At 43.0% G+C, this 24996-nt stretch overlaps 2 protein-coding genes across 7 annotated transcripts in view; one reads left to right on the forward strand and one right to left on the reverse strand.

Moving 5' to 3' along the window:
• Positions 1-3484: 3484 nt before the first annotated feature.
• LOC128913001 (trypsin I-P1-like) lies at positions 3485-6939 on the forward strand. The gene is made up of 5 exons (XM_054209891.1): positions 3485-3539; positions 4006-4174; positions 4783-5036; positions 5809-5945; positions 6690-6939. The coding sequence occupies exons 1-5, from the start codon at positions 3500-3502 to the stop codon at positions 6837-6839; spliced, it is 750 nt and encodes a 249-aa protein (XP_054065866.1). The 5' UTR covers positions 3485-3499; the 3' UTR covers positions 6840-6939.
• An 11401-nt stretch (positions 6940-18340) lies between these two features.
• Positions 18341-24996, reverse strand: part of PACSIN2 (protein kinase C and casein kinase substrate in neurons 2) — a 64948-nt gene continuing 58292 nt past the window's right edge. For all 6 annotated transcript variants that reach the window (XM_054204587.1, XM_054204579.1, XM_054204540.1 and 3 more), the window contains 2 exons: positions 24362-24558; positions 18341-20178 (listed from right to left, as the gene is read on the reverse strand). In XM_054204587.1, the coding sequence (XP_054060562.1) occupies positions 20066-20178; positions 24362-24558 (310 nt within the window). In that variant the 3' untranslated portion in view covers positions 18341-20065. The remainder of the gene's footprint in view (positions 20179-24361; positions 24559-24996) is intronic.

Genomic DNA, 24996 nt, shown 5'->3' on the forward strand with positions numbered 1-24996 from the left:
GAGCTGCTGCCAGGGCCCCATCTACGCTCCAGGAAATGAAGGGATGAGTTTGGGTAACTCTCCAAACTTTCTCGCAGGACTTTGGCAGCCCTGACTATCCTTCTCTGGGTCATGGGAGACGCTCTGTCAGATGAGTGAGAGTCTAGAGGCTTCCACACTTCTCTTTGGTCTCTTACTGGGACAGAGGGGCAGGGAAGTGTCAAACACGAGGAGGTTCCAGGGGACAAGGGAGGTCAGATGGGGTGTCTTTCAACCTCATAGCCCTCAATGGATTTTTCTTCCACAAATTCTTCCCTTCATTATTTGAGGCCGTGTAAACTTTTTGCATCTACAAAAACCTCTGGAAAGGAGTTCACAGATATCCTAAAAGAGGAAGAATTGACCTTTGCTACTTTTGAACCTGCCAAACACCCTAGCATTTCTTGCAAGCCCTTAATTCTTGTACAGGCAGACACAGCAAGCAAACCATCCTTCCCCAGTCTCCCCAGGCCACTCAAAATTTTACACACCCCTGTCATGTCCTACCTCCTCTGTCTCTCTAAGATGCTGACAGTCCAAGTCTCTGACATGGGTGGAAATAGAAGAAAGTCAGAATGCTTTCCGGGGAAAGTGAAATGCAGGCAGAAAGAACCAGACAAGAGGCTGTGAAAGAAGGTTTGCTCAGGTGTAGAGGGCTATAGGATGGGACTCTTTGGAGACTGTACCAGCTCCTACCAGGCAGGGAGGGAGACTGGGGAAGAGAGAATCAACGGTGCCTCCACCACTAAGCTCAGTGAGATATACAAGGACTAGCCTCAGAAACTCCTCCACTTTATGCTCCTGGGAAGCTCTATCTATGTTAGTACATGGTCTCACCACCTTTCCCTTTCCCAGGATCTTGCATCAGCCTGGACAAATGTATGTACTTTATCTGAGTCCGGTGATGATACAGCTGACTGAAATACTTGAACTAGGAACATGGATTTCTAGAAATGCAAGGTGCCATTCCAACCAACACAGCTCCCCTCCACTCACTGATCCTCCTTCTTCCTGTGCCCCTGGAGCTGCAGCTTTGCATTAAATGAGAGACTTGTTTGCACCTGGAGATGTATCCCTGGAGTGTATTTTTTGAAAGACCCTGAAAAAACCTTGCAATGGGTCTGTGGGATGTTCAGCAGCATTGAGCAGAAGAGGGTATTTACATTCCAGGTAGGGATTCGTCATCTTAAAGGAAGGAAGGAGAAGCGGCAGGAGATGTTCCAATTTCATCCTGAATGCAAAGGATTCTCTTCATCCTTCACAGTTCCCACTGAAAGGCCTGAAGGGCTGTTCTGAAGCAGCCTGTCTGCTGGATGACCCCTGAGCTGTGCATCAAAAACAGCCCTTTGCCTTCATTTGAGATCAGTATCCTCCAGGAGCTGCCCTGCTGGCACACACCCTGGAGTTCTGGAATTCATGGGAGCCTCTATAGCAGGGGCCCCTTCTACAGAGGGGAATATAGGAGAACGGGAGGGACTCGGGTGAGGCATGTTCACTAGATATCTGACATCAAGGACTTAGGAACACAAGAACCACAGGAACTGTGACCCAGGACTTTTGCCGTGAGCTCTGGCAGTAGCCTGGGAAGAGGTCAGTACTGTCCTCTTGGTGACTTAAGCAAGTAGCCTAGAGAGTCTCAGAGAGACCTTTTTCTTCAAGGAGATCACCAGCCGTCCCTATATGATGCCTTTCCTGCTGTTGAGAAGAACTGATCTGTTAAAGACCAGAACAGGTTAAACAAGTAACAAGGGAAAAGAAAAAAAGTACCAAGATAAAGGCAGGTATGGTCAAGCTTCCCAATTCAAATGCTGAATTATTGGATTTTCCGAAAATTTGTGAGGATACTAAGCCAAATATTAAACCCTATGAAGAGAAGGAAAAGGAAGTTGTCCCTCATAGCCTAAGTGTTACCTCATAGGTCATTAGAGCTGTATCTCAGGAAAAAATATTGTTTTAAAATATCTGATGACAACCTGTCTCCATGCCAAAGTTATGTTTTGAACAAAGAAATTAAAAATCCACAGGGATGTCAAGTTGTACACTACTGTAGATTAGGAATTGCTCTTTCTCTGCTTAGTTATGATGGGATTAGATAGCCTTGGTAATTTTTGCCATGCTCAGGCCCATTACGGATCTTTCCCCTTTCCACAGGAAGCTTCTAATCCTTATTTGTTTCTCAGGATAAACCATGTTTGTAAGAAAACTGTGCACTGATACCAGTTTAAAGCCCAAGACAAGTCATGCAGCTGCTTGGAGGAGTCCCTTGGTCTTGGACTTGATCTTTAACGTGAAGGAAAATTTCCACCTGGACAGTGCCATTTTGTACACCAGTCTTCCAGGGCTCTCCAAAAACTGATCAAGAAACGGAGTAGAAAGATTATTCCGACTTAGTCTCTCATGCCATTTCAGCATCTCAAAGCACATGACTTCATTTACAGTCACTTGAGGTTACCCCATGTCTTTCAGGAGCTAGCATGATGAAGTTGGCAGCTGCTTGGAAAAACGGACATTCATCAAACGCATTAAGCTTTAGCAAAGGCAGCATCATGAGAGAAATAATCACTCTTTCAAAGAAGGATTGCAGAAGATGTCATTATTTGTGTTCACAGTATTTTTGTTCATACACATTACATCCATAAGCATCAATGTTATACTGAAATTCTTCCATGGCAAAAATTAGTATCTATAGAACATTCCACAGCTAAATAAAAAAATACGTGTTTTGGTACTTAGGCCAATATTATCATAAGGATTAGGTGAGAGAAATGCTTTCAAAGAGATGTGGTGAGAATTCCCACATTTGAGCTATTTAACTTGGAAGGTGGGGTTGGGCACAGAATAGTTTTTTCATCCTCATTGAAATTACTTTTGAATCATTTTATGTGGGGAAACGCTGTGTTCTATATGATAAAAACACACACGAACACATTACTCAAGAAAAGGAATTTGATAAAATACAATTAACAAATGAACACTGAGACGTTTGGGGGTGTTTTGTTTTGCTTCGCTTTGTATATCTTTGTTTTGTTTATTTAAATCTAAATGCATAGTATTACTGTCCATTACCTACAATATTCAGCTTCCAGTAAAAATATACATTTTTAATAATGACACCATCAGCGCAGAGGAATCTCAAAGGGGTTTGAGGGTTGCCCTCAACAGGTGCTGCGTATAGGAATGAGATAGACAGACAAACAACTACACACCTTCCAAAGCCCAAAGGTATTTTTAAGTTGAAGGCAGCCCTCTGAAATAATTTGAAATAGCTCTCTATCTTAGGAAAGGTTTATTATTAACTGATATGTTATTTTTACTTTCTGCCTGTGCCTGTTAATGACCACATTTGGATCTTCAAATTTTCCACTGTGTACTTTTTGTCTGGAGAAAACCTTGGACTAGAGATAAGGCCATCTCAAAAAATGTATTTCTAGCAGCTCACACTTGCAGTGCACCAGTCGGGGCGTGAGGCTGTGTCGAGATCATGAAATTCATACTGTTTCTCACCTTTGTTGGGGTGGCTGGTGAGTATGTTTTGTACTTCTGCTTTTGTGAGTTGTAAGGAAGCCCATTTTCTGAGCACATTTACAGGGCAGTCTACTGGGGGAAAGGGAAGTCCAGTTTCAGCTTGCACAAACTTTACGGCACAGCACTGCAACTTCTTTTGACTGTGTCCGTTCACAATTGCTTGTGTCACAAAATGGGGAACGAAAGCCTTCATAGGGGTTCTCGTCCCAGCACTACTGAAATGTGTGCGTCAGCTTCAAAAAAAGACTGTCTCTCCCTTAAGGAGTACCAAGTACGAAGGTAACACCGCTGGCCAGGAAGTCCTAAAGCTGCTGTAAAGTTTTGGACAATGGCTGCGTGCTTGCCCGCTGGTACTGTGAGTTTTCAGAGAAGTACAGCCTGCAAGTGAGACGCTTCAGTCAGTCGCAGGGGGACAAGACTCCTTATGGCAGATGTTGACATATGCCACTTCTTATCTCCCAGTTGCCTTCCCCGTCAACGCTGACGATGATGATGACAAGATCGTGGGAGGCTACACCTGTGCAGAGAACTCTGTCCCCTACCAGGTGTCCCTGAATTCTGGGTATCACTTCTGTGGAGGTTCCCTCATCAGCAGCCAGTGGGTTGTGTCGGCTGCCCACTGCTACAAGTCGTGAGTACAAAAAACTATATTCTTCCCTAAAGCTACTTCTTTCTTCCAGTTCGCTTCTAGCAGGAAGTCTGAGCTGTGAGATCCAAATCTGGAAGGGACTTTGTTCTGACAGGGGACAACCAAGGAATGGGTGGCTCGTTCAGGAAGCTGGGCTGAGGCATCATGAGGGCTTTTCCACTTCTGCAAATGCTTCTGGGAATGCAGAGCACTTTCTGAAATGGCAAGGTGATAATCGAGCAATGAGTTACGGGCTGTGACTTCTTACAAACTGCATGAATCTTGCTACAACTTAGTCACCGGAGAACAGGAAGGGCAATGAGGTCAGGGTGACAGCAGTTTGCCTTTTTCCAGAATGTTTGTATAAAGCACTGTTATATATCCGACTCGTCCCAGCTCAACAAAAGGAACCTGCAGAAACTCACCAGCTGTGCTGGGAGTGGGTAAGATCTCAGTGTGGATCCCCAGGACGTGTTGCAGGACAAGAAAGATGACCTGCATGAAAACAGCTCCCACAGTAGCGATGTTGCAGCGAGCGCATATGGTGACGGGGAGGTTCCTCATAAGCAGGCGGTAGCAGTAAAGTACGTGCCATTCCTTCTCTTTTCCAGGCGCATCCAAGTGCAGCTCGGGAAACATAACCTGGAACTCACAGAATCGACACAGCAGTTGATCAATTCAGCTAAAGTCATCCGCCACCCTCGCTTCAGCTCCAGAACACTGGACAATGACATTATGCTCATCAAGCTTTCCGTACCAGCCCAGCTCAACCGAGCTGTCCAAACAATTCCTCTGCCTACCAGCTGTGTGACCACAGGCACCACGTGCCTCATCTCTGGCTGGGGCAACACACTCAGCAATGGCAGTGAGTACTCTGTGGGAATGTACAGCATCGCAAGGGCCCGGGAGACGCTCTAAGACTCCGCAATTAACTCCAAACTGTGCAGGGTAAAGCTCAGAGAAGTGCTGTGGGACGGGCCTTTTTCACTGATGAGTCCGTATAGGACGGTAACAATTTAACTGCTTTGAAGGAAATCCTTTATAAGGTCCTTCCTCTTGTTCTGTGGTACGAACATGGAATCACTCGAGTCACCAGCATGTTCACTCCGCCATAAATTTTGTGGCCTGGCGCTATCAGCTGTGCAGTGCCAAGCACTGGCAATTTAACTAATGCCAATAGAGTTGTCAGTGCTCTGAGAACAAGATCAAAATCTGTGATTGTGGATCTCAAATTACTACAAGAGAGCTCCGTTCTCCTACGCCAATGGTCAGATGGCCAATGGCCAATGGCCACATGGCCAATGGTGACTGGTGTCTAATCCACCGACGACAACAAAACCTGCACCAGAGGAGAGGATGGTTTTCCTGAGGCGCAGGTTTCCTCCAGCATATGGGCTACAAGAGTAGCTCGTGGCACCACACTTGCCACTTGATGACTGTCTAGGTATCAGAAAAATTAACGTGGCTGCAGTTCCATCTGAACAAAAGGAATCCATGCTGTGATTACCGTTCAGAGGAAAAATGACGACCACTAAAACAGGATGCTCAGTCATTACTTTTCTGATAAGGAAGATCTCCTCCGGGCTCCAAAATGAACTCAGAGATGTCATCAACCACCTCTCTCTGTTTTCTTCTAGATTTGTTTCCGGACACCTTGCAGTGCCTGAAGGCTCCCGTACTCTCCGCAAGAGAGTGCAGCGATGCCTACCCTCGGCAAATTACCAACAATATGATGTGTGTAGGATTCCTGGAGGGAGGGAAAGACTCCTGCCAGGTAAAACATCTGTCTCTCCTTTCCCATATGTTTCTCTCCTGCCTGTTGCCAGTAGAAGAGGCCGTCGCATTAGAGAATCTGCTACTCTCACTGCACTGGCGTGTCTGAATGTCGTATTTTTGAACAACAGCAGAGACTTAGGGTGAAAGCTGCTTACTGAGTGAGGCTAGCTTTTTTCCCACTCTGTCGGTCATTGTCCCTTTTTGAGATGGCCGATACCTCTGCCCTAAACTTCCACAAGCAGACTATGCCACCTCCTGCACCTTGGGCTATTGAAAAGGGAGGAGTCCTGCACCAGAGAATCAGTAGTAATCACGGTGACTTCAGAGCTTAGGACACAAATGTTAGGTTTGGACTCACCAAAAATTACATAGCCAGTATGCCAAGATCCGGGTAGTCTGGAAAACGAACACACCTGACAATTGGTCTGCATTTTACATGTGCCAAGCTCCACGGAGTTATTTGGCAGAATAATGTTTAAGACACCCATATCCTAAGCGTCTGCCAAGGACTGCATCCATCCAAAATAGGCAGCTTACTCATCCTCAGCTGCAGTGCCCTTGGAGCTAAAGTAAGGCACAGGAGCATCAGGTGTAGAGTGGTAATCAGAAATGACCTCTGTAGAACTTCAGTGCAGAAAAAGCCCAACGGAGCTCCCTCGACTGTCAGTGATTTCTGGGATCTCTGCCTCATCACTTCACGCTCCTCTCATTTGCTGAATATCCGTATCCTTTATGTGCACAGGGGGATTCCGGCGGTCCAGTAGTCTGCAATGGGCAGCTCCAGGGCATTGTTTCCTGGGGTATTGGATGTGCGCAGAGAGGCTATCCCGGAGTTTACACTAAGGTTTGCAACTACGTCTCCTGGATCCAAGACACTATAGCTGCCAACTGAGACGCTCTCTCTCATTCTCTGATGTGACCTGTTTCTTCTCCTCATCATTTTCTTCCGTTTTGGGACTGGACACACCAAAATTATCAAAAAATAAAGACTTTCAGGCACCCCTTCTTTGTGCAACATTTCTCTGGGTACTTCCATAGGCCATTTGTATGGAGGGCAGAGGCAGGGAATGTCACTCCAGGGAAAACATTTAATATTTGTAGTGCCTCTCAACTAGCAGGGTCTTGCAACATTTTTCAGCTTCATCTTCAGGAGCCTGTCAGTCAGTTACAGGCAGACATCTTTTCTGTTTATCAGCATGTACTCAGGTGCTACAAAACTGCCTAAAAAAGCCGACGGAGTGCGCTGAATCATACAGGCAGCAGACTCCTGCTGTAGAAAACAGCAGGCAGCAGCACAAAGGCTCCCCATCGCCCCCACTCTCACCCCCACCCCCGACTATATGACTGAACATTCCTTAGTGGAACCTCTCCGAAAGCTCCACTTGGGGAATGAAACAACCTCTTGCTAAGGGCTTGTTCTCTTCGTGGACCAGTGCCACTGAGGCTGATCTCTATGCTGGGCTTGCTTAGTTTTCCTGCAAGAGCCAAAAGGACAGAGATGTTCCTGGGTTCTGGTTTTAACTTCTCCTAACCCCAACTGGCACTGGAATTGGAAGTCTATGGAAAAGCTGCCAAAGTTGCCAACAGGCTGGGTAGCTTCCTCCTGAAAAAGAAAAGGGAAAAAGAGAGTTTGAGCACAATAAAAGGATAGAAAAAACAGAGAACAGGTGAAATGGGGAGAAATTTAAAAGAAATCCAACACTGGAGGAAAGGCAAGGAGAGGAAAAGTGCAGGGCATGGAGGAACTAGTGCCATTTGCCTACAGAGATGTTTGTGCCTGGCTCTCTCAGATGCTTTGTCACAGAGATACCTCCTAGGAGATTAATAGGTGCCTGAGTCACTGAGACAGGCACAGTATACAAACAGGATCACACTCCAGCTTTGTGACCCATTGCTTTGGGAGCACTTGATGAATTCCTTCTCAGCATCTGCCCTTTTCCAGAAAACGCCCTCAGCCATAGCCTGGCATCCTTCCCTTCATCCTGTTTTCACCAGGAGACAGAGGTCTTACCCGGGAGCAGTTGAAAGTCACAGGTCCCTGCCCTGTAACTACCTGAGCCTGTCTCCCTCCCTGACCACTGTGAATGGAAGGTGGTTGATATCTTTGCTGGTATGTTAGGGGAAAGGAGAAGGAAAAGTTGGAGGACAGAGGAGAGGATGTGATGAAGGATGGTGGGATGAAAATGGGGGGGAAAAAATACGTTTATCATCATGCAGAGTGCATTCTCAAATATGACATCCAGGGATGATGAGAAGAGTAGCCTGGAAACAGTCCCAGTCCTCTTGTCACTGTTCCCTCAATGTGTCAAGGTCTCCAGTGGGTAAAGAAGAAATTCCACTTTCCAGATTATAGTCCATACTTGATTTTCAAATTGTTGGAATATCCTCACAGGATCTCCCCTCTTACATGGCTGGAACATCACTAATGCCTGCAGTGGACAGGGCCATCAAGAGGTTGCTGGCAAAGGTGTTTGCTCCTTTGTGCTGTCTGATAAGAGTAACAGGCACCTGCAGAGCACTGAGATCATAGAATCATAGGATGTGTTGGGTTGGAAGGGACCTTTAAAGGTCATCTAGTCCAACCCCCCTGCAGTAAGCAGGGACATCTTCAACTAGATCAGGTTGCTCAGAGCCTTATCACGCCTGGCCTTGAATGTCTCCAGGGATGGGGCCTCCACCACCTCTCTGGGCAACAGGTTCCAGTGTCTCACCACCCTCATTGTAAAGAACTTCTTCCTCATGTCTAATCTAAACCCACCCTGCTCTAGTTTAAAGCCATTGGCCCTCGACCTGTCGCTACATGCCCTTGCAAACAGCCCCTCCCCAGCTTTCTCATAGGCCCCCTTCAGGTACTGGAAGGCTGCTATAAGGTCTCCCCAGAGCCTTCTCTTCTCCAGGCTGAACAACCCCAACTTTCTTAGCCTGTCCTCGTAGGAGGGGTGCTCCAGCCCTCTGGTCATCTTTGTGGCCCTCCTCTGGACCTGCTCCCATAGGTCCATGTCCTTCTTGTGCTGAGGGCTCCAGAGCTGGACACAGTACTCCACTGTACTTCCTCTGGATGTGAGGACACTAGTTTTCTTTCTCTCCGCTGACATTTCCACCTACTGCTTTTATCACACAGCTCTGCACAGCAGAAGCGAGAGAATGACAGAGCTGTGAGCCCTGACTGGAGCCTGAGGGTCAACAGGACAAAGTGCCCTGTACTTTCTCTATTTTTCTCAAGAAAAATCCAGTGGGATCAAATGTGATGTGTTTGAGTGCACATAGGAAGGCATGAAAACCCTGCACCAACCTGGCATGGCAGGAAGGGAAGTAACCAAGTGGCAGCAGCACTTACCTAAAAGTCTCCTAAGGTGAGACAGAGCTAAAACTCTCACTCAGTCCAACTTCTCCAAAGAAGCACAACACTCAGGAGGAGCATTAAGAAAAGAACTGGGCAACAGATTCTGCTGGTTTGTGTAAAAGTCACCATGTCTCTTGGGGAAGAGCGGAAAGAAGGATCTGCGACTCAGAAATGACACTGTTCTAGACTAAAAAGGAATGGTTCCTGACAAAATGATGGGAGGAGGGAAGAAAGTGAGAAAGATTATCAGTTTTCAAGAAGTGGGGATTGCAACACCTTTGTTAGCCTGCGGGTCACAGCTGAGATGTCTGCTGTTCGATGTGTTTGGAAAAGGAGGTAACAAGGTTTCCAAGGAGATCTCACCGGTGTGGTTGTGCTGTGCTCTCTGGCTGCTTGTTTCAGCAGCTCAGGTGTCCATCTGGCCAGCCTTGAGAAGAGCTAGAGTGCAACCCTCGGATGTTTTTAACTTGCCCTGTTTGAGGTGAAATCATGTCTCTCGTTTAGAGTACACACCATGCTATCTGCTCTGCCTTGGTGGTAAATTATGGGTTTCTGTTTATAGTTTCATTGCCCTCTTCCTTCTTTTGAATCTCTGATGCAGATCACTCAGGGACATTGATCGAAGTTGATTTTTGCTTCATGCCTGTTGCTTTGTTTGTCAGTGCTGCAGGAGGGAAGCTGGGCAGTACTGCTCCGCTGCTGGTTGCTGGGATAGCAATGGAAGAAAGAGGCTTTAGGAAATCCTTTCCCAAGTCTATCTGAAGCTCAAGAAGTTTTCTGCCAATGGAGTTGCCATGACACTTACATCACTTGGCAAGTTCTCTAACTTTTCATGGGTGCACCTCAGCCTCTCTCCTGAGATCGTTGGCAAGCGCTGAATTCACGCAGCCTGTGCTCCTGTTGAATCTTCTTGCTGCTTTTTGTCACAAAGCAGTTTGTCAGACAACCGTCTAGTGAACGACGCTTCCAGTGATGGTTTGCTAGCTGGATATTCAGAAACAGGAGAGGGATGTAAGTTAGCATTTTTAAGCTGGATGGAAACAGCAACTTGAGTTTATTATTTATGTCTTGGCATATGTCAGATCAGGTTTGATAGCATCTTCTGCCTTCTTGTGATGCTCGATATGACCACGAATCTTTAGTCTTGTGCTAAGTTTTCCCCTGTAAACACTTCTCTGTACTTCTACCTGCATCTGCTTTTCTCCCTGTAAAACTGACAGCTGTTCTCTAGGTCTTTTGCTTTGTAATCAATTATATTGTTTTGCAGTTGAGTTTATTTGCATTTCTCTCTTTCCCTCTCCCTCTCTGTTTTGGGTAGCTGAATAATCTAATAACCTGTTAAATAGAACCAGATGTGTGTTCCCCGTTAAAGAATAAAATGCAGGAGAGAAAGGCAGAAATGCATCATCAGGACACATGTAAAAATGCAAGGTGATAGGCAGTTTCAGCTGTGTGTGTCAGTGGTGGTTGCTGTAGCCCTGTGCTAGCTCAGTGCTTCTAGCTTGAACTTGGTACAGACATCATCAATTCAAATAGTGGCTAATACCAAACAGTGAAGCCCTGCTATTTCAGGCATTGATCCTTGGAGGCTTTCAAGACTCTACTGGATAAAAACGCCCAGCATCATGGTCTGACATCCTCACTGGTGCTGCCGGCACCTGAAGGACTGCAGGATGAACATCTCCCCACCCGCGGTGTCCTTTCCAACTTGAATGAACTTGTGACCCTGTGATTTCCCTGCTCTTTTTTTCCCATCCTACTCTCCCCCCTGCCCCTCATCCACCTAGATCTGGCTCTACAGAGGGATCTGTGCAGGCTGGACTGATGGGCCAAGACGAGTGGTATGAGGTTCAACAAGGCAAGTGCCAGGTCCGGCACTTGGGTCACAACAACCCCATGCAGTGCTATAGGCTTGGGGAAGCGTGGCTGGAAAGTTGCCCAATGGAGAAGGACCTGGGAGTATTGGTAGACAGCCGGATGAATATAAGCCAGCAGTGTGCCCAGGTGGCCAAGAGCATCCTGGCCTGTATCAGGAATAGTGTGGCCAACAGGACTAGGGAAGTGATTGTCCTGCTGTACTTGGCACTGGTGAGGCCCCACCTCGAATACTGTGTCCAGCTGTGGGCCTCTCACTACAAGAAAGACATTGAGATTCTGGAGAGTGTCCAGAGAAGGGCAATGGAGCTGGTGAAGGGTCTAGAGAATGAGTCTTATGGGGAGTGGCTGAGGGAACTGGGGTTGTTCAGCCTGGAGAAAAGGAGGCTGAGGGGAGACCTTATCGCTCCCTACAACTACCTCAAAGGAGGTTGTAGCGAGGTGGGTGTTGGTCTCTTTTCACAAGTAGCAAGTAATAGGACAAGAGGAAACCACTTCAAGTCGCACCAGGGGAGGTTTAGATTGGATATTACGAAAAACTTCTTCACAGAAAGGGTTATCAAACATTGGAACAGGCTGCACAGGGAAGTAGTTGAGTCACCACTCCTGGAGGTATTTAAAAGACAGGTAGACATGGTTCTTAGGGACAAGGTTTTGTGGTGGTTTTAAGTGTGTTAAGTTAATGGATGGACTCGATAGAAGGTCCCTTCCAACCTAGACAATTCTATGAATCTATGACTCTAAGTCATCAGGAAAGTGCAGAGCCCTGAGGTTTGTGGGGCTATGAAAGCACTGCCAAGGGACAGGGAGGACAAGAAACAGCTTTCCCTCCTGGCACCACTGGTTTAATCCTCAAAACAGCATTATTTTGCTCTCAACAGCACCAGGCTCAGGATTTGCAAACATCCAATTGCAGTTCCCACACTAAAGGTACCAGGAGGGGACAATGTTGCTCTGCTTCACTGTCCCTTGGCAGTGCTTTCATAGCCACATAAAGCTTGGCACTCCATGGTATCCTGGTGATTATTCCTCAAAACAACATTTTTTCACTCTCACCAGACCCGGGATCAAAAGTTGCAAATGTCCAGCGATTGCTCCCATACGAAAGGAGCCAGGAGGAAAAGCTGTTATTCTTCTGCACTGTCCCTTGGCGGTGCTTTCATCACCCCACAAACCTTGAGGCTCCGCACATTCCTGGAGCCTTAATCCTCAAACCAATATTTCTCAGCTCACCAGGATAAATTATTACAAGCCACCAACGATTGTTCCCACAGCATTTTTTCACTCTCATCAGACCAGGGATCAAAAATTGCAAACGTCCAACTGCAGCTCCTACGCTAAATGTGCCAGGAGGGATGCTGTTGGTCTTCACTATCCCTTGGCAGTGCTTTCATCGCCCCAGAAACCTTGGGCCTCTGCTCTTTCCTGGTGACTTAATCCTCAAAATGATATTTCTCAGCTCATCAGGACAAGGGTAAAGAATTCCAGCCGACCAGCAATTGCTCCCACAGCAGCAGTGCCAGGAGGGAACGCTGTTGGTCATCTTCACTGTCCCTTGGCAGCACTTTTATAGCACCATAAACCTTGGTGCTCCATGATTTCCTGGTGACTTAATACTCAAAATTATTTCGCTCTCATGACGATTAGGGTAAAAGATTGCAATATCCAGCAATTGGTCCCACACGAAAGGTACCAGGAGACAACACCGTAGCTTTTCTTCACTGTCCCTCGGCAGAGCTTTCATAGCACAACACACCTTGGGGCTCTGCCCATTCCTGGAGGCTTAACCCTTAAAACAATATTTCTCAAGCTCACCAGGGCCAGGCAAGAAACTTTGCGATGTGCAGTGATTGCTTCTACATGAAAGGTGGCAGGAGAGACCGCAGTTGCTCTTCTTCACTGTCCCTTGGCAGTGCTTTCATCACCCAACATACCTTGGGGCTCTGCGCTTTCCCGAAGACTTAATCCTCAAAAGAATTTTTCTCAGCTCACCAGCACCAGGGTAAAGAATTCCAAGTGTCCAACGATTACTCCCACACAAAAGGCGCCAGGAGAGAACGCTGTCACTCTTCTTCACTGTCCCTTGGCAGCGCTTTCATCGCCACACAAACCTTGGGGCTCCACAATTGCCTAACAACATAATCCTCAAAACAACAGTTTTTTGCTCTCACCAGACCGTGGATCAAGATTTGCAAATGTTCAGCCTCCCACACGAAAGGTGACAGGAGGGAATGCTGTTGCTCTTCTTCACTGTCCCCTGGCAGTGCTTTCCTAGTACCACAAACCTTGGGGGTCTGCGCTTGTCTAATGACCGAATCCTCAAAACAACATTTCTCAAGGTCAACAGCGCCAGGGCCAAAAATTGCAAGTGTCCAGCGATTGCTCCCTCACGCAAGGTGTCAGGAGGGAAGGCTGCTGCTGTTCTCAGGTGTGCTTAGGTAAGCCTGTTCACGTTAGCAACGCAAGGGACTTGCAAAGCTGCAGCTGGAAGTAGCATCCCATTGCAAAACCCGCCTATGTTTGCCACATGACAGCATTTTGCCTATGCCAGGGCAATCAAATTTCAGTGTTTTCTGCATAGGGGTTCTAGAAATACCTATCATCACAGTACTTCGCAACTGATACGGTCATTTACCTCACAGGGTTGGAGATTTCATGGGTCATGCAGAAAGGTGATTTAGGTGAGGTAACAGGTGACTTGGATTTTCAAAAAGTTCATGCTAATGTCCCCCATAAAAGCCAAAGTTAACTGCCAGGACCTGACTACAGTAATAAAAAGTGGGAGATTACCAGTGTGTCCCCCAAAGGATTCATGCTTGGACTTGTAGATTTGAGTATTTATCTACAAAAAGGGTGAATAGAAAGGTGGCCGTTCATTGATATCAAATTCCTTACGATCACAGAAGTGGAAAACAGCTGCAAAAGGGTCTTGTAGAGTACTGATTGACCAGATAAAGCAACAAGGGAATTCTGAAGTCAAATGCAAAATAAAAACACAGTCTGAACCTCTCTAATGGGGTCAGAACTAGCTACTACTAAGAAAGAACATTACTGGTTCTCTTTTCTGACCTACTTGTTTTAGATCTGTATGAACAAAACTTTTCTGAACGACTTTTAGATCTGTATGAACAACAGCGTGGCGTTCAGTTGTTGCCAAAGCAGTGAACTGAATTTTCAAAATGATGAGGAAAGAATTAATTTTATCGTATTTCATAGGACCAAAGACTCAGTTCGTTGAAAGCCAAAAATAATACGGCTGAAGTGTCACTGCATGTTGTCCTATTCCCACACTCTTCCCAAGGCACCCACTACATACCTCTGGCACAGACTTCGTCTGACCTACTACAGTCATTTTCAGAGAAGAGGTTACACCTTCTGAAATGTGGAGAGGTGCTCACTAAAACTTTCAGATGTACGTAGGTACTCTTCCCTGAATAGAAGGTTCAAGAAGCACCTGAAGTATTTATGAAATTTGGTGCTAAAGGATTAATATAGTATCAGACAGGAATTGGAATTTCTAACAGGTGACAAGTAAAACCAGCTGATAAGGATACATACCCAGCATTAACAGGTAAATTGCTAGGTGTCGAACACACTGAAGGTATTGTCTACTGCAGTAATCACCACACGGCTCTTCTTAGGTTCTGAAATTGCCGTTTATGTTTTAGTTCAAAGGAAGCAAAAGTAAGTCCAGTAAAAGTGGGATTATTTTGCACTCTTCCATTTCAGGAACAGAATCTGCAGCTCTTCAGTTTGACGCTTAGGGATGCTTTCAGCCACAATTAGCAAGCTCCCTCTTGTGGCCAGGTCAATGAACGACTTTCTGCCAAACCAGAAAGACTGGAGAAAGATTAAGGAAACGCTTATGTAACCGTAAAGTTAATTTTTAAAAACAGCTGCAACTCCAGGAGAACAGGGGGTATTGCTGCTGGACATCCAGCCCCCAGTATACCATTCTTTATTCTCTCCCTTTTCTTCTTTGTTTTACAATAACACACAGCTAACACAAATGTTATCTTAAAAGTCACCCAAATCATATACTGGATTAGTACAAAACCATCTCATTTATTGCCTACTTTGATTTCCCACTAGAAGCCTCAGTATTTCTATTTATCTCCAATCGTGAAGCCTGCCTTAATTTTTGCTTGGCAAGTGTTGAGAATAAAGACATAATTGGAAGAAAGACAACATTAGAACAAAAAAAAAAAAACTCAGCTCAGCCATGGTGAGAACAGTTTTAGTACCTCAGGCCAACTTCACAGACGTCTCAGCAAGACCGAATAGCAAAGGATTGGTTTGTTACACTGAGGGTACAGCTTTGCTTTTGGCATCTTTTATGCGTATAGCAAATATATATATTTTCGTATTATAACTTAAAAGTCAATTAAGAGGCAGTTTGGGGAAATTGTGTTCAAAATTTTGCTGTCAAGCTGGCAGACTCAGAAACAACAAATTAAGAGGAATTTTAATATTACTTTGGATTGCGCATCAGGAACTGCTAAACTCTGCACCTTCTCTAATAAAATAGCCTGTTATGTTCCTGCAAAGACTCTCTTGATATTCTATTTTAACTAGACAAATTCATCAGTGTTACCAATTACTGGAAATAAATACCAGTATTACACTAAAAGAAAAAAAAAAAAAAGACAAAGCACCTAATTTGTTAGGTGATCGCTACAAATATCCAGATCAAAAAGTCAACAGCTTTTGTGAAATAAGGCACCGTGTTTTTTCAAAGCATTCAAGAAATACCATGCAAATGGCAAGTATTTTCATACTGTAAGGGTTGAAACATGCTCAAGGTTACCGCAATATTCAGGTAGCTCCATCAGTACAAGGAAATATACCCTAGTAAGTTTTGAAACATACTATTTCCCTTCAGAATTCTAAAGGAAACAGAAGGGACAGCATGGGGAGAAACTACATTCTGAGAATTATATTCTCCTTTTACACCTTGTAAATTTAATCCCGTGAAAGTGAAGTATAGTTGCTTAAACCTGGGATAAGCTTACAAGGAAAATTTCTCTACTGTTACCTAATAGGCTTTATTAGTTCCCCGCTTTAGCTAACCGTAGCAAGGCTTCTCACACAGCCTCCCGTAGCATCCTTGTGGCCAAACGGGTGACTGAATAGACTGGACTGTCAGACTCAGATGGTTGTACTTGGGCATAGGAAACCCAACTGACATCCTGAGGGATGGGTACTAGGGCCAATATTACTTACACCTTTATAACCTCGATGATGGGACAGAACACACTCTCTACAAGCCTGTAGGTGATACCAAATTAGAGAGCTTACAGACGGCCATTGCTCCTTGAGAGCTCAAGTCTCAAGGAACAGGCTGACAGGAACCTCATGAACACCAAAGGCAAACGCAGTGTCTTGTACCTGCAGAGAGTTACTACACCTCAACAGGACAAGCTGGATGCTGACAGGATCAAAAGAAGCTCTGCAGAAAAAGACATGGGAATTGGAGTGAACAACATGAATCAGCAGCATGTCCTTGCAGCAAAGGCGGCCCACAGCACACCAGGCTGTATTAGCAAGAGTGTGGCCAGCAGGCTAAAGCTACCTAATGGAAAAGTGCAGAGAAGACGGTGCCAGACTCTTAAGAGGTACACAAGCAAAGTGCAAGAGGAAACACAAGAAATTCTGGTACATATAAGGAAAAAAAATTCCTCACAGGGAAAGCAATGGACCTTGAAAACAGGTTGCTAAGAGAGGTAGTGGACTCTTCATCCCTGGAGGTGTTCAGCTGGATAAGCCTTAAATAACCTGCTCTGACTGGGCCTGCTTTGAGGTCCCCTGGCTGGGCTAGGTAGCCTCCAGAAATCCCTTGCATTCTCATTCTAATTTGGCTATGATGGGTATACTGAAACTCAGTATACAAGATAATGAGTTAAGATCCATGTTCTTAAAGCAAAATTCTCAACTGAATTCATCTGTGCAAGGTAAACAGTTGGCCATTCAAAATGAGGATGGAACTAGTCATTTTCATTTAACCAAATCCAAGTCTGTTTCACAAAGTTATCACTGAAATAAAGTATAGTAAGAGTTTCAAACACTTAAAATGTCCTATTGTTTATGCTTGTTTGTTAGCAGTCAAATAACTTCTTGAAAATACTTTATTAATTTTCAAATGTTTGATGGGTTTGCCATTAGCTTCTGCTACTCAGTATGATGGAAGACTTTGTCCAGTTTTGGACACCCTCCCTCCCCACCCACATTCAGTACGAGATCCTGAAAAAGCCTGAGCAAGTGCAGTGGAGGGACGTCAGGTGGATGGAGCACGTGCTCTGAGAGGAGAGGCTGAGATAATGGGGCTTGGTCAGCCTGGAGAAGAGATTAGTCTCGCAGTCCCAACCGCAGCCTTCCAGCGCCTACAATGAAGCTATCAAAATGACACAGCCAGGCTCCAACCGAGCACAGCAGAACAATACACAATAGTCATAAATTGCAATATGGCCGGTTCTAACCGCAAATAAAATGGGGGAAAAAAATTTATAATTAAGCATTCTAGCAGTTTGAGCAGAGAGGTTATGAAATCAGTCTTTGGGATTTTTCCAGACTAGCTCAAAGGCCTGAGCAATCTGGTCTGAATGCAGAGCTGACTGTGCTTTAAGTAGGACACTGGACTAGAGACTTCCCTTGGTCCCTTCCACTTGGATTCTATGGTGCTTTCATCAAACTGGACATCCAGCATAAAAAAAGAAAAAAATAGGACTTTATTTAGATTAAAGGATGCAGTATTTGTGAGGGAGTCGAAATAAAACTTTCAGCTAGCCATCACAAACACTTCTACATTAATCACTGCGAGTCACCAAGAAAACTCTCACAAAAGGCAGAAGAGATTCAGATATAAAAAAAATCCAAGCTGTATCAGACTTGACTGTACCACAGAAAGCAGCATCGCAGTAGATTTTTGCATATCCATAAAAGACACGGTCACCTCTTCTTCCACAAACATTTTGCTGGAATGCCTTGCCTAGAGCCCGTGTGCACTGCACCTCCCCTTTTTTGTGAACAGCGCAATGTCACTAATGCCATACTCCTCTTCATGGTTCTTTTAGACAACGCAGATTTTGTCACCTTGAACTGCAATGAAATGCACACGTTGTTTGCTTCGTAAGACTATTTTCACATACATGGAAATAGTAAGAGGTGCATTCTGAGTATTTAAGAGATTAACAGATTTTATTGTTTTCTAAAATATTTTACAATACAGAGACCCAAACCAGTAATTCCTGACAATCTTAGTAATCATCCTGTGGATGGACAATTATGTTGATAAGTTTTCCTTGACAGACACATACATACATCCGTTTTCTAAGCTTGCACATTTTGATTCATTGAAAATGATGACTAAATATCTCTATAAGCTCAAAAAGCAAACGATAAAGTCCAAGACTACCAACAGTGTTTTATAGTTACCTCAAAATAGATGTGTTAGCTTCATTACAGTGTAGCTTCCTAACATAGCATATCTACTTACCTGATACTTAGGGGTTTTTTTAAAACACAAATCTGCTGTAATTTTACAACCCAGTTTTAAATGTCACAAGTGTATACTATTTGACACGATTACAGATGACTGAGTTGTAACTGCAAACAAATGTAGATTTTACAGTGTTCTGCTACAATAATCCATGTAAGGACTAAAGCTAGTTTATATTTTGACCCACAAATTTGTCCACAAATACTGATTTTGAGTATGTTAGTGTATTTACTGTACTTCTGAAAACCTAATCACAGAATACTTCATCTATGGTACGGTAATGAATATGGCAGGAAAGCAGATTTAAATATACCTATAATTTAAACTCTTAAAACAGTCTAAATCTTATTGACATTAAAAGGCTTGATAACTAGTAGCCATGCTCTTTATATTTTGGAATATCAAATTATATGTACATATACACAACATAGATAGGCTCTTAATAAAAAGCATTTAGTCTATTTTACAGTCTTCTCTGTTCAAAAAATTAGTCTTCACAGATTTAACATTTCAAATCACTCAAAAATCATTAGCAGTTCAAAGGAGATTATTTTTTTTTCCCTGCAAACATGTGCTGGAAATAGCTCCTGTTCCGGGGCTTACGTATAATTTATCTTTCTTTTGAGTGCCATTTAAGATCTAGATGGAAAACTCTTAGTTTAAGTGTTAAACCATGTAAGCAATATTCATAATAGAATCCCAACCCGTGACACCTGCAGATCTCTCTGCTACAAATAGCCTCTGTAACAGATATTTATTAAATACAGTATTTGTTTTACAACTTCAAGCCATGCTGACAACATAGAAAGATTACTACAACATGGAAAGAGTTTTCATTCAGTCAACTGGTGACTCAATCTGTATCATAATTTAAGTATCAATTGATAAATCCAAGCATACAAAAAGGTGCTTAACTACATAGCATTTAAATAAAAAAATACTGCATCTTTCAGACATCGCTAAGAACAAATAGAAAATTAACTATAATAATCTTTAAAATTCAAGTTGCAAGTTACTGAAGGTCACTTAAAATAACTGATTAATTAAAAGTGAGCATAAGCCACATACCTAGGGTAGGATGAGGCACAAGCATAGAAAATGCAAAAATGTTTAGGAGTCACAATGACAGACCATGTGGGAAGAAAAAGCTTAAAAAGTATTTTTCCTATCATACTATTTTTTCAACCTAACCCCTTTCCTTTGCATTGTGCACAAGTTGTGAAAACAATGTCAAATTTTTAGTTCAAACTTTTGCCTTTAAATCACCACAATTTCAGTATCAAGCTCTCGCCTTTTCATTAAAATATATACACTCTATACATCATTCAGCTTCCTCTTGCTTTAAATATATACTGTACAGGCCTACAGAGCTTTTGTAACACTTCTTTATTTATTTTGTCCTTTGTCACTGGATTGGTTCTACATAGTTTGCTGGGTATAAACCAACTTGTCCATTGTCCAGACGTCCTTTGCACCATCCCTGCTCATCTTCATTCTCCATTTTAGTTAACTCATCCCCTGCAAAAAGAAGCAGCATTGTTAACAAGCTGTAACCTTTTAAGTAACAACTGGAAGATAATATGACAAATATCTACATGTCCGCTTTTCTTCCCCTGCCCACCCCAGGCCCCAGTAGAAAGCCTCCCTTCTTTGCTCTTCATGCTTTTGATACTAAGAATAACACTTAGAGATTTACTTATGGGATGAAAGGCCCCCAATTGCAAGAAAATAGGAAGAAGCAAGCTACTTTGAACCTAAAGCTTCACACTGATGGCATTTCAAAAAGGTCATAGCATTGTTTTTAAAGCACAATAAAGAATGCAAACTTTTGAAGTTACATACGGTGTTATTTCACTCTAAGATCAAAGACTCCCTTATATCTAAAGGGTGTGAACAAAGACAGTTGTGGATAGTAAAGCTACCTCTAAACAAGCAGAATAATCCTACATTTTTGGCCCTCAACAAAAAGTCATTGCAAGTGAAATAAATGTTTCATTAGGGTTACTGTGAATATATACTGTTCTAAGAGTTTGTGAAATATAAGGAGGAAAAAGCTACATTCATGGAACATAAGGAGGAAAATGCTACAAACATTAAAACTTGGCAGTAAAATTCTCTTGAATTATACTTGCAGCTTTTCAGTACACCACTAAGTTGTGATGCAGAAAGATTATGACCGATTATCCATTCGGACATTTATGAACTATAACATAACCGTGTTTTGACTGTCATTCACATCTAATCTTCTACATCCTCAGGAAATACTTTAGCATTAGAGAGGCTGCAGACTCCAAGATGTTGTATACGAGCAAATGAATGTCCACCTTAGCCAGGCAAAAAAGGCCAGACTAAGTAAGAACTACTTCCTCAGGTTCAACTTAATTGTGTCAAATTATTTCCCTAGACAAAACTGATTTGTGTTTCATCTTAGTTAGCAATAGGAAGTACACGCTGAAGATATTAACCACTTAGTACAGTCCCAAATGGCTATAAATATACAGTCTTGATATAATTTAGGAGAACAAAAATTAGCCTAGGGACTATCAGTTATTTGGCAGAAATGCACAAGCTTCATGTTAAATCTTCTCAGATATATATCTTTTATAGCTCTTCTGTTAGCTAAAAAAGGTTAAAGCCTCATCTCCTCTAGTTTGTAATTTTACCAGATAACTAATAAAAGAATGTTATAAACAAATATTTGGCACTATGGACTGTACTTGGCTTATGTAGACATTTTACAATTTTTTCCACCATTTCTGGTGCTGCAGAGTGTACAGTTTCAAGCTTTCCTGCCACTTCTATGACGTGTATTTTAATAAAGACTGAAAACAATGACTATCAAAGCCACACTGCATCAACAGTCAGCCCCAATGCAGTTGCACTTGTATTAACAGCTAGGACTTGGAAACTCAAGTGACCTTGGAGGTCTATGAAAATACTACCACTTTTAAGGGTCATCTGCACAACAGCTATAATGAAAACAGTCTTTAACAACTGTGATAAAGATAGTATATAAAATAACACATTTTGACAACATTGCATGGTCTACATTTCCTTTAGACATTTATTCTCAGACATGGCAGAGACACAGTGAGCTAGACATATGGTAGATGGTTGTGTCCCACCCTGTTACAGGATTATGAAACCCCTCATAAGGTATGAACAAACAAAAGTTATTCTTCCTCTTTGGAAGCCTCCCACAGTTGTTTGCCAAGAAAAAAAAAGAGACAGATGTATAAGGTATTCCACTAATGAAAAGGAGTTTCACGTATTAAAGTACATTTAATGGACCCTGTGCAGAGCTATATACTACAGCATGTACCTAGAAGTGATCACTAAAACTTTGTAGGCAAATTCTTTGAATATCCAAGGAAATTGCATCTGAGAATATCAGCATACGTTTAAACAGAGCCCTACAATGCATTAATCCTCTGCTGACAGCTGCTCAGGAGTCTAGGCATAGTCAACATAGGAATAACAGCGAGTACATTTTGAATTGGCTCCTGCATGACTTCGTGAATTTTTTTCCTTAGTCTTTTGTATGCTCAGTGTAAACCTAGTCACACCAATACTTCTGCCTAAAACCAAAGTAAATTTGACTGTAGCCTTTCTACAATTCAGCTTCTGTAAGGAGATTCATAGTCTATCATGCGATCCCTTTCCTACAGTTGATACAATCATAAAATTTGGTGTTAAAACTTACTTTAAAGCTCTTCTTTCAAAGGTATTAAGCTATTTTTAAGTTAAGCCTACGTACGTCTCTTACAGTTCATGCTTCCTGTACTTTTATTTCTACAGACCTCACACTGAGAACCAGTTGGTTCAAATAGTTTAATGCAAGTCATACAGCTGGTACTGAAGCACAGAATGCCTAACTTTGTATTTAACCATTACATCCGTGTGTATAAACATTGCATAGTTTTGCCACTTAAAGGCTTGTTACTGTAAACCCTTGGAATGCCACCCTGTTGCTTGACAAGCACAATACATATATTTCAAGAGGATCAGCACACTTCCATCCCCTGCTGAGAAAAAAGGAGCAGTTAAAGTCTACAGAACGAAGAATAATTTTAGCTGCTGTGCATTCCAGAGAAAGCTCCAGATGTTTTGTTAGTACTGGCCTTCTCTCAGGGCACAGTTCAGCAAAGTTAATGGACAAACCAATCAATTCCTCCTCTCCAGAAACCTACAATACCTGTCTACAAAGAAGAAGAGTCAGATGTACACAGTTTCACTACTAAAACAGGAGTGAGGTGAGTGGAAGGTGGCAGCCCCACCACCTGACTTGTGGGGCTTTTTGGTTTAAAACAACACAAATTGCATTTAGAATATGACCTGGAAATACATTGTTCTGAGCACCAACTTCCTCCATAAGCAGAATGGAAGTCTAGCAGTTCACCAATTAGCTATTGACTTGTTTACTGTATTAACTTTAAGTCACGACACCTAAGATCCACTGTAGGTGGTGTAGAAGTAGCATACTTCCTACGAACCCCAGCTGAAAGAGATGCAGAACCAAAAGATTTCTCAAACTTTCTTTCAACATTTGAACCCTGGTTTTCCTCTAAGTCAGTCATTACAGGAGAAGGGAGTAAATGACAAGCTAACAGGAAAACAGACAAGATGAATGAGATTGCCATTTTCACAAACTGAAGTTCTGTTTATTTTGCTAAACTACTTATACAATCTTCTTCTGGAATTCCTGGTTAGTAAGTTTTTCATGTGCAATCCTGGGCAAGCCAGTAGATGAGAGTTCGAATGGCATGGACAGTGTGTAGATTTCGCCTTTCATCACTAGAGGGTGCTGCCTCCGGGCTGGCCAGATGGTGAAAAACCTTGAGTCTGCGGGGGGAAGCCCACAACGGCTGGTAGAGCCAGCCCAGAGAAACTGAAGGCAGCAGCATTCATGGCGTGCAGCCATTGTACCCTTGTGCCAACTTCGTATGTGTGGAAACACACCGTGGCACAGCTCTCTCCTGTCAGTTGCCTCTATTGTGTTCTCTCAACTCCTATAGCAATGAGGTAAAAAAAGGAACGGGGTTTATGGCTCAAGGGAAATACAGCATCCTAAGAAGGGAGATGTATAATAAGTGTACCCTGATATAATGCAAGACCAAAGAAAACAGGTAAAGACAGTTAACGTATGCTGAAGGGGGCTGGAAAGAAAGAGGAAAAAATTATCTGTCCACAGCTAACTTTTCAACCTTAAAAAGTTAGCACTGTATAAGGATAAAAGGGATGCTTCCAGTTTAAAAAGAAAAAAATACCAGATGATTAGATATTGTTTTACAGTTAGCTGCTATAGTCTTTTCCTTTAAAAAAAAAAAAAAAACAAACAACTTTGTAGGGTTGGCATTTCTAGACAGCAAAAAGCAGCAGCTGCTACTGTCACAAACTAAGAAAACGAGAGAGAGGATTATCAGTTCTGCAGCTCGTTTTGTTTAACAGAAAATGGTAAGAAAGAAATATCCCGAACGGATACATCCCAACACATTCCAAACAGATTAGAAGTTCGTGCTTCCAAACAGGGGATACTAAGAAGGCCTTTCAGCAGGGGTGACAGTTAGGTAGAATCTTGTAAGTGGAGTTCTACTTTCAGAGAAACAGGTGACTTCAGGAAATTAAAGCTACAATAAAATTTTCCCACCACCACCACCCCTTCTCCTTTCGTAAATACTTTAGCTGAATCCTGTACACTTACCAGCTTTAAAGCTGAGTTCATCTTGCTCTTGGCCCTCATAGTCATAGAGTGCGCGCACTCTCACCTCCATTGCAGGAGAGGTATCTTCATCAAATGGATTGGTGTCTCCATTTGCATCAGTGGAAGAGAAGGGATTGTTGGACTCTTCATCAGACCAATCTGTAGGGTAGCTTTGGTTTTTTTCATAGCTGCTAACACTGAAAAAAATTTTGAAATTATTCTTTTCCACTCTTAAAATAGGAGACTAGAAATACCACTAAGATATCAGTTTCCCTAATTAAACTTAAACTCCACTCTAAGGCCCAGTTTTGAAACTTTATTTCTGGTTTGCCGCATTCAAAAAAAAGAAAAGGCATTCTTGCAATACATTTAGAAAGTTAGAAAAAGGCAAAAGAAAAAAGATATCAAAGACAACTTCCTCACAAACTCAAAAAACTTCTCTATCAAGAAATCCTTATAATCCATGGGATGATTTACTCTAGAAAGATGAAAGCTATGCAAGTAGTAGATGACAGGAATTATCTGGTTTAGGATAGGACATTTAAATTGCTTTGCAGAACCTTCCTCCCAAATCTCTATGCACCTCTGCAACAGCTTTTAACACTTTTTGTATATTGCATTCCACCAAAAGCAGA

This window comes from Rissa tridactyla, chromosome 1 (genome assembly GCF_028500815.1).
Source record: "Rissa tridactyla isolate bRisTri1 chromosome 1, bRisTri1.patW.cur.20221130, whole genome shotgun sequence".
Taxonomy (NCBI): Eukaryota; Metazoa; Chordata; class Aves; order Charadriiformes; family Laridae; genus Rissa; species Rissa tridactyla.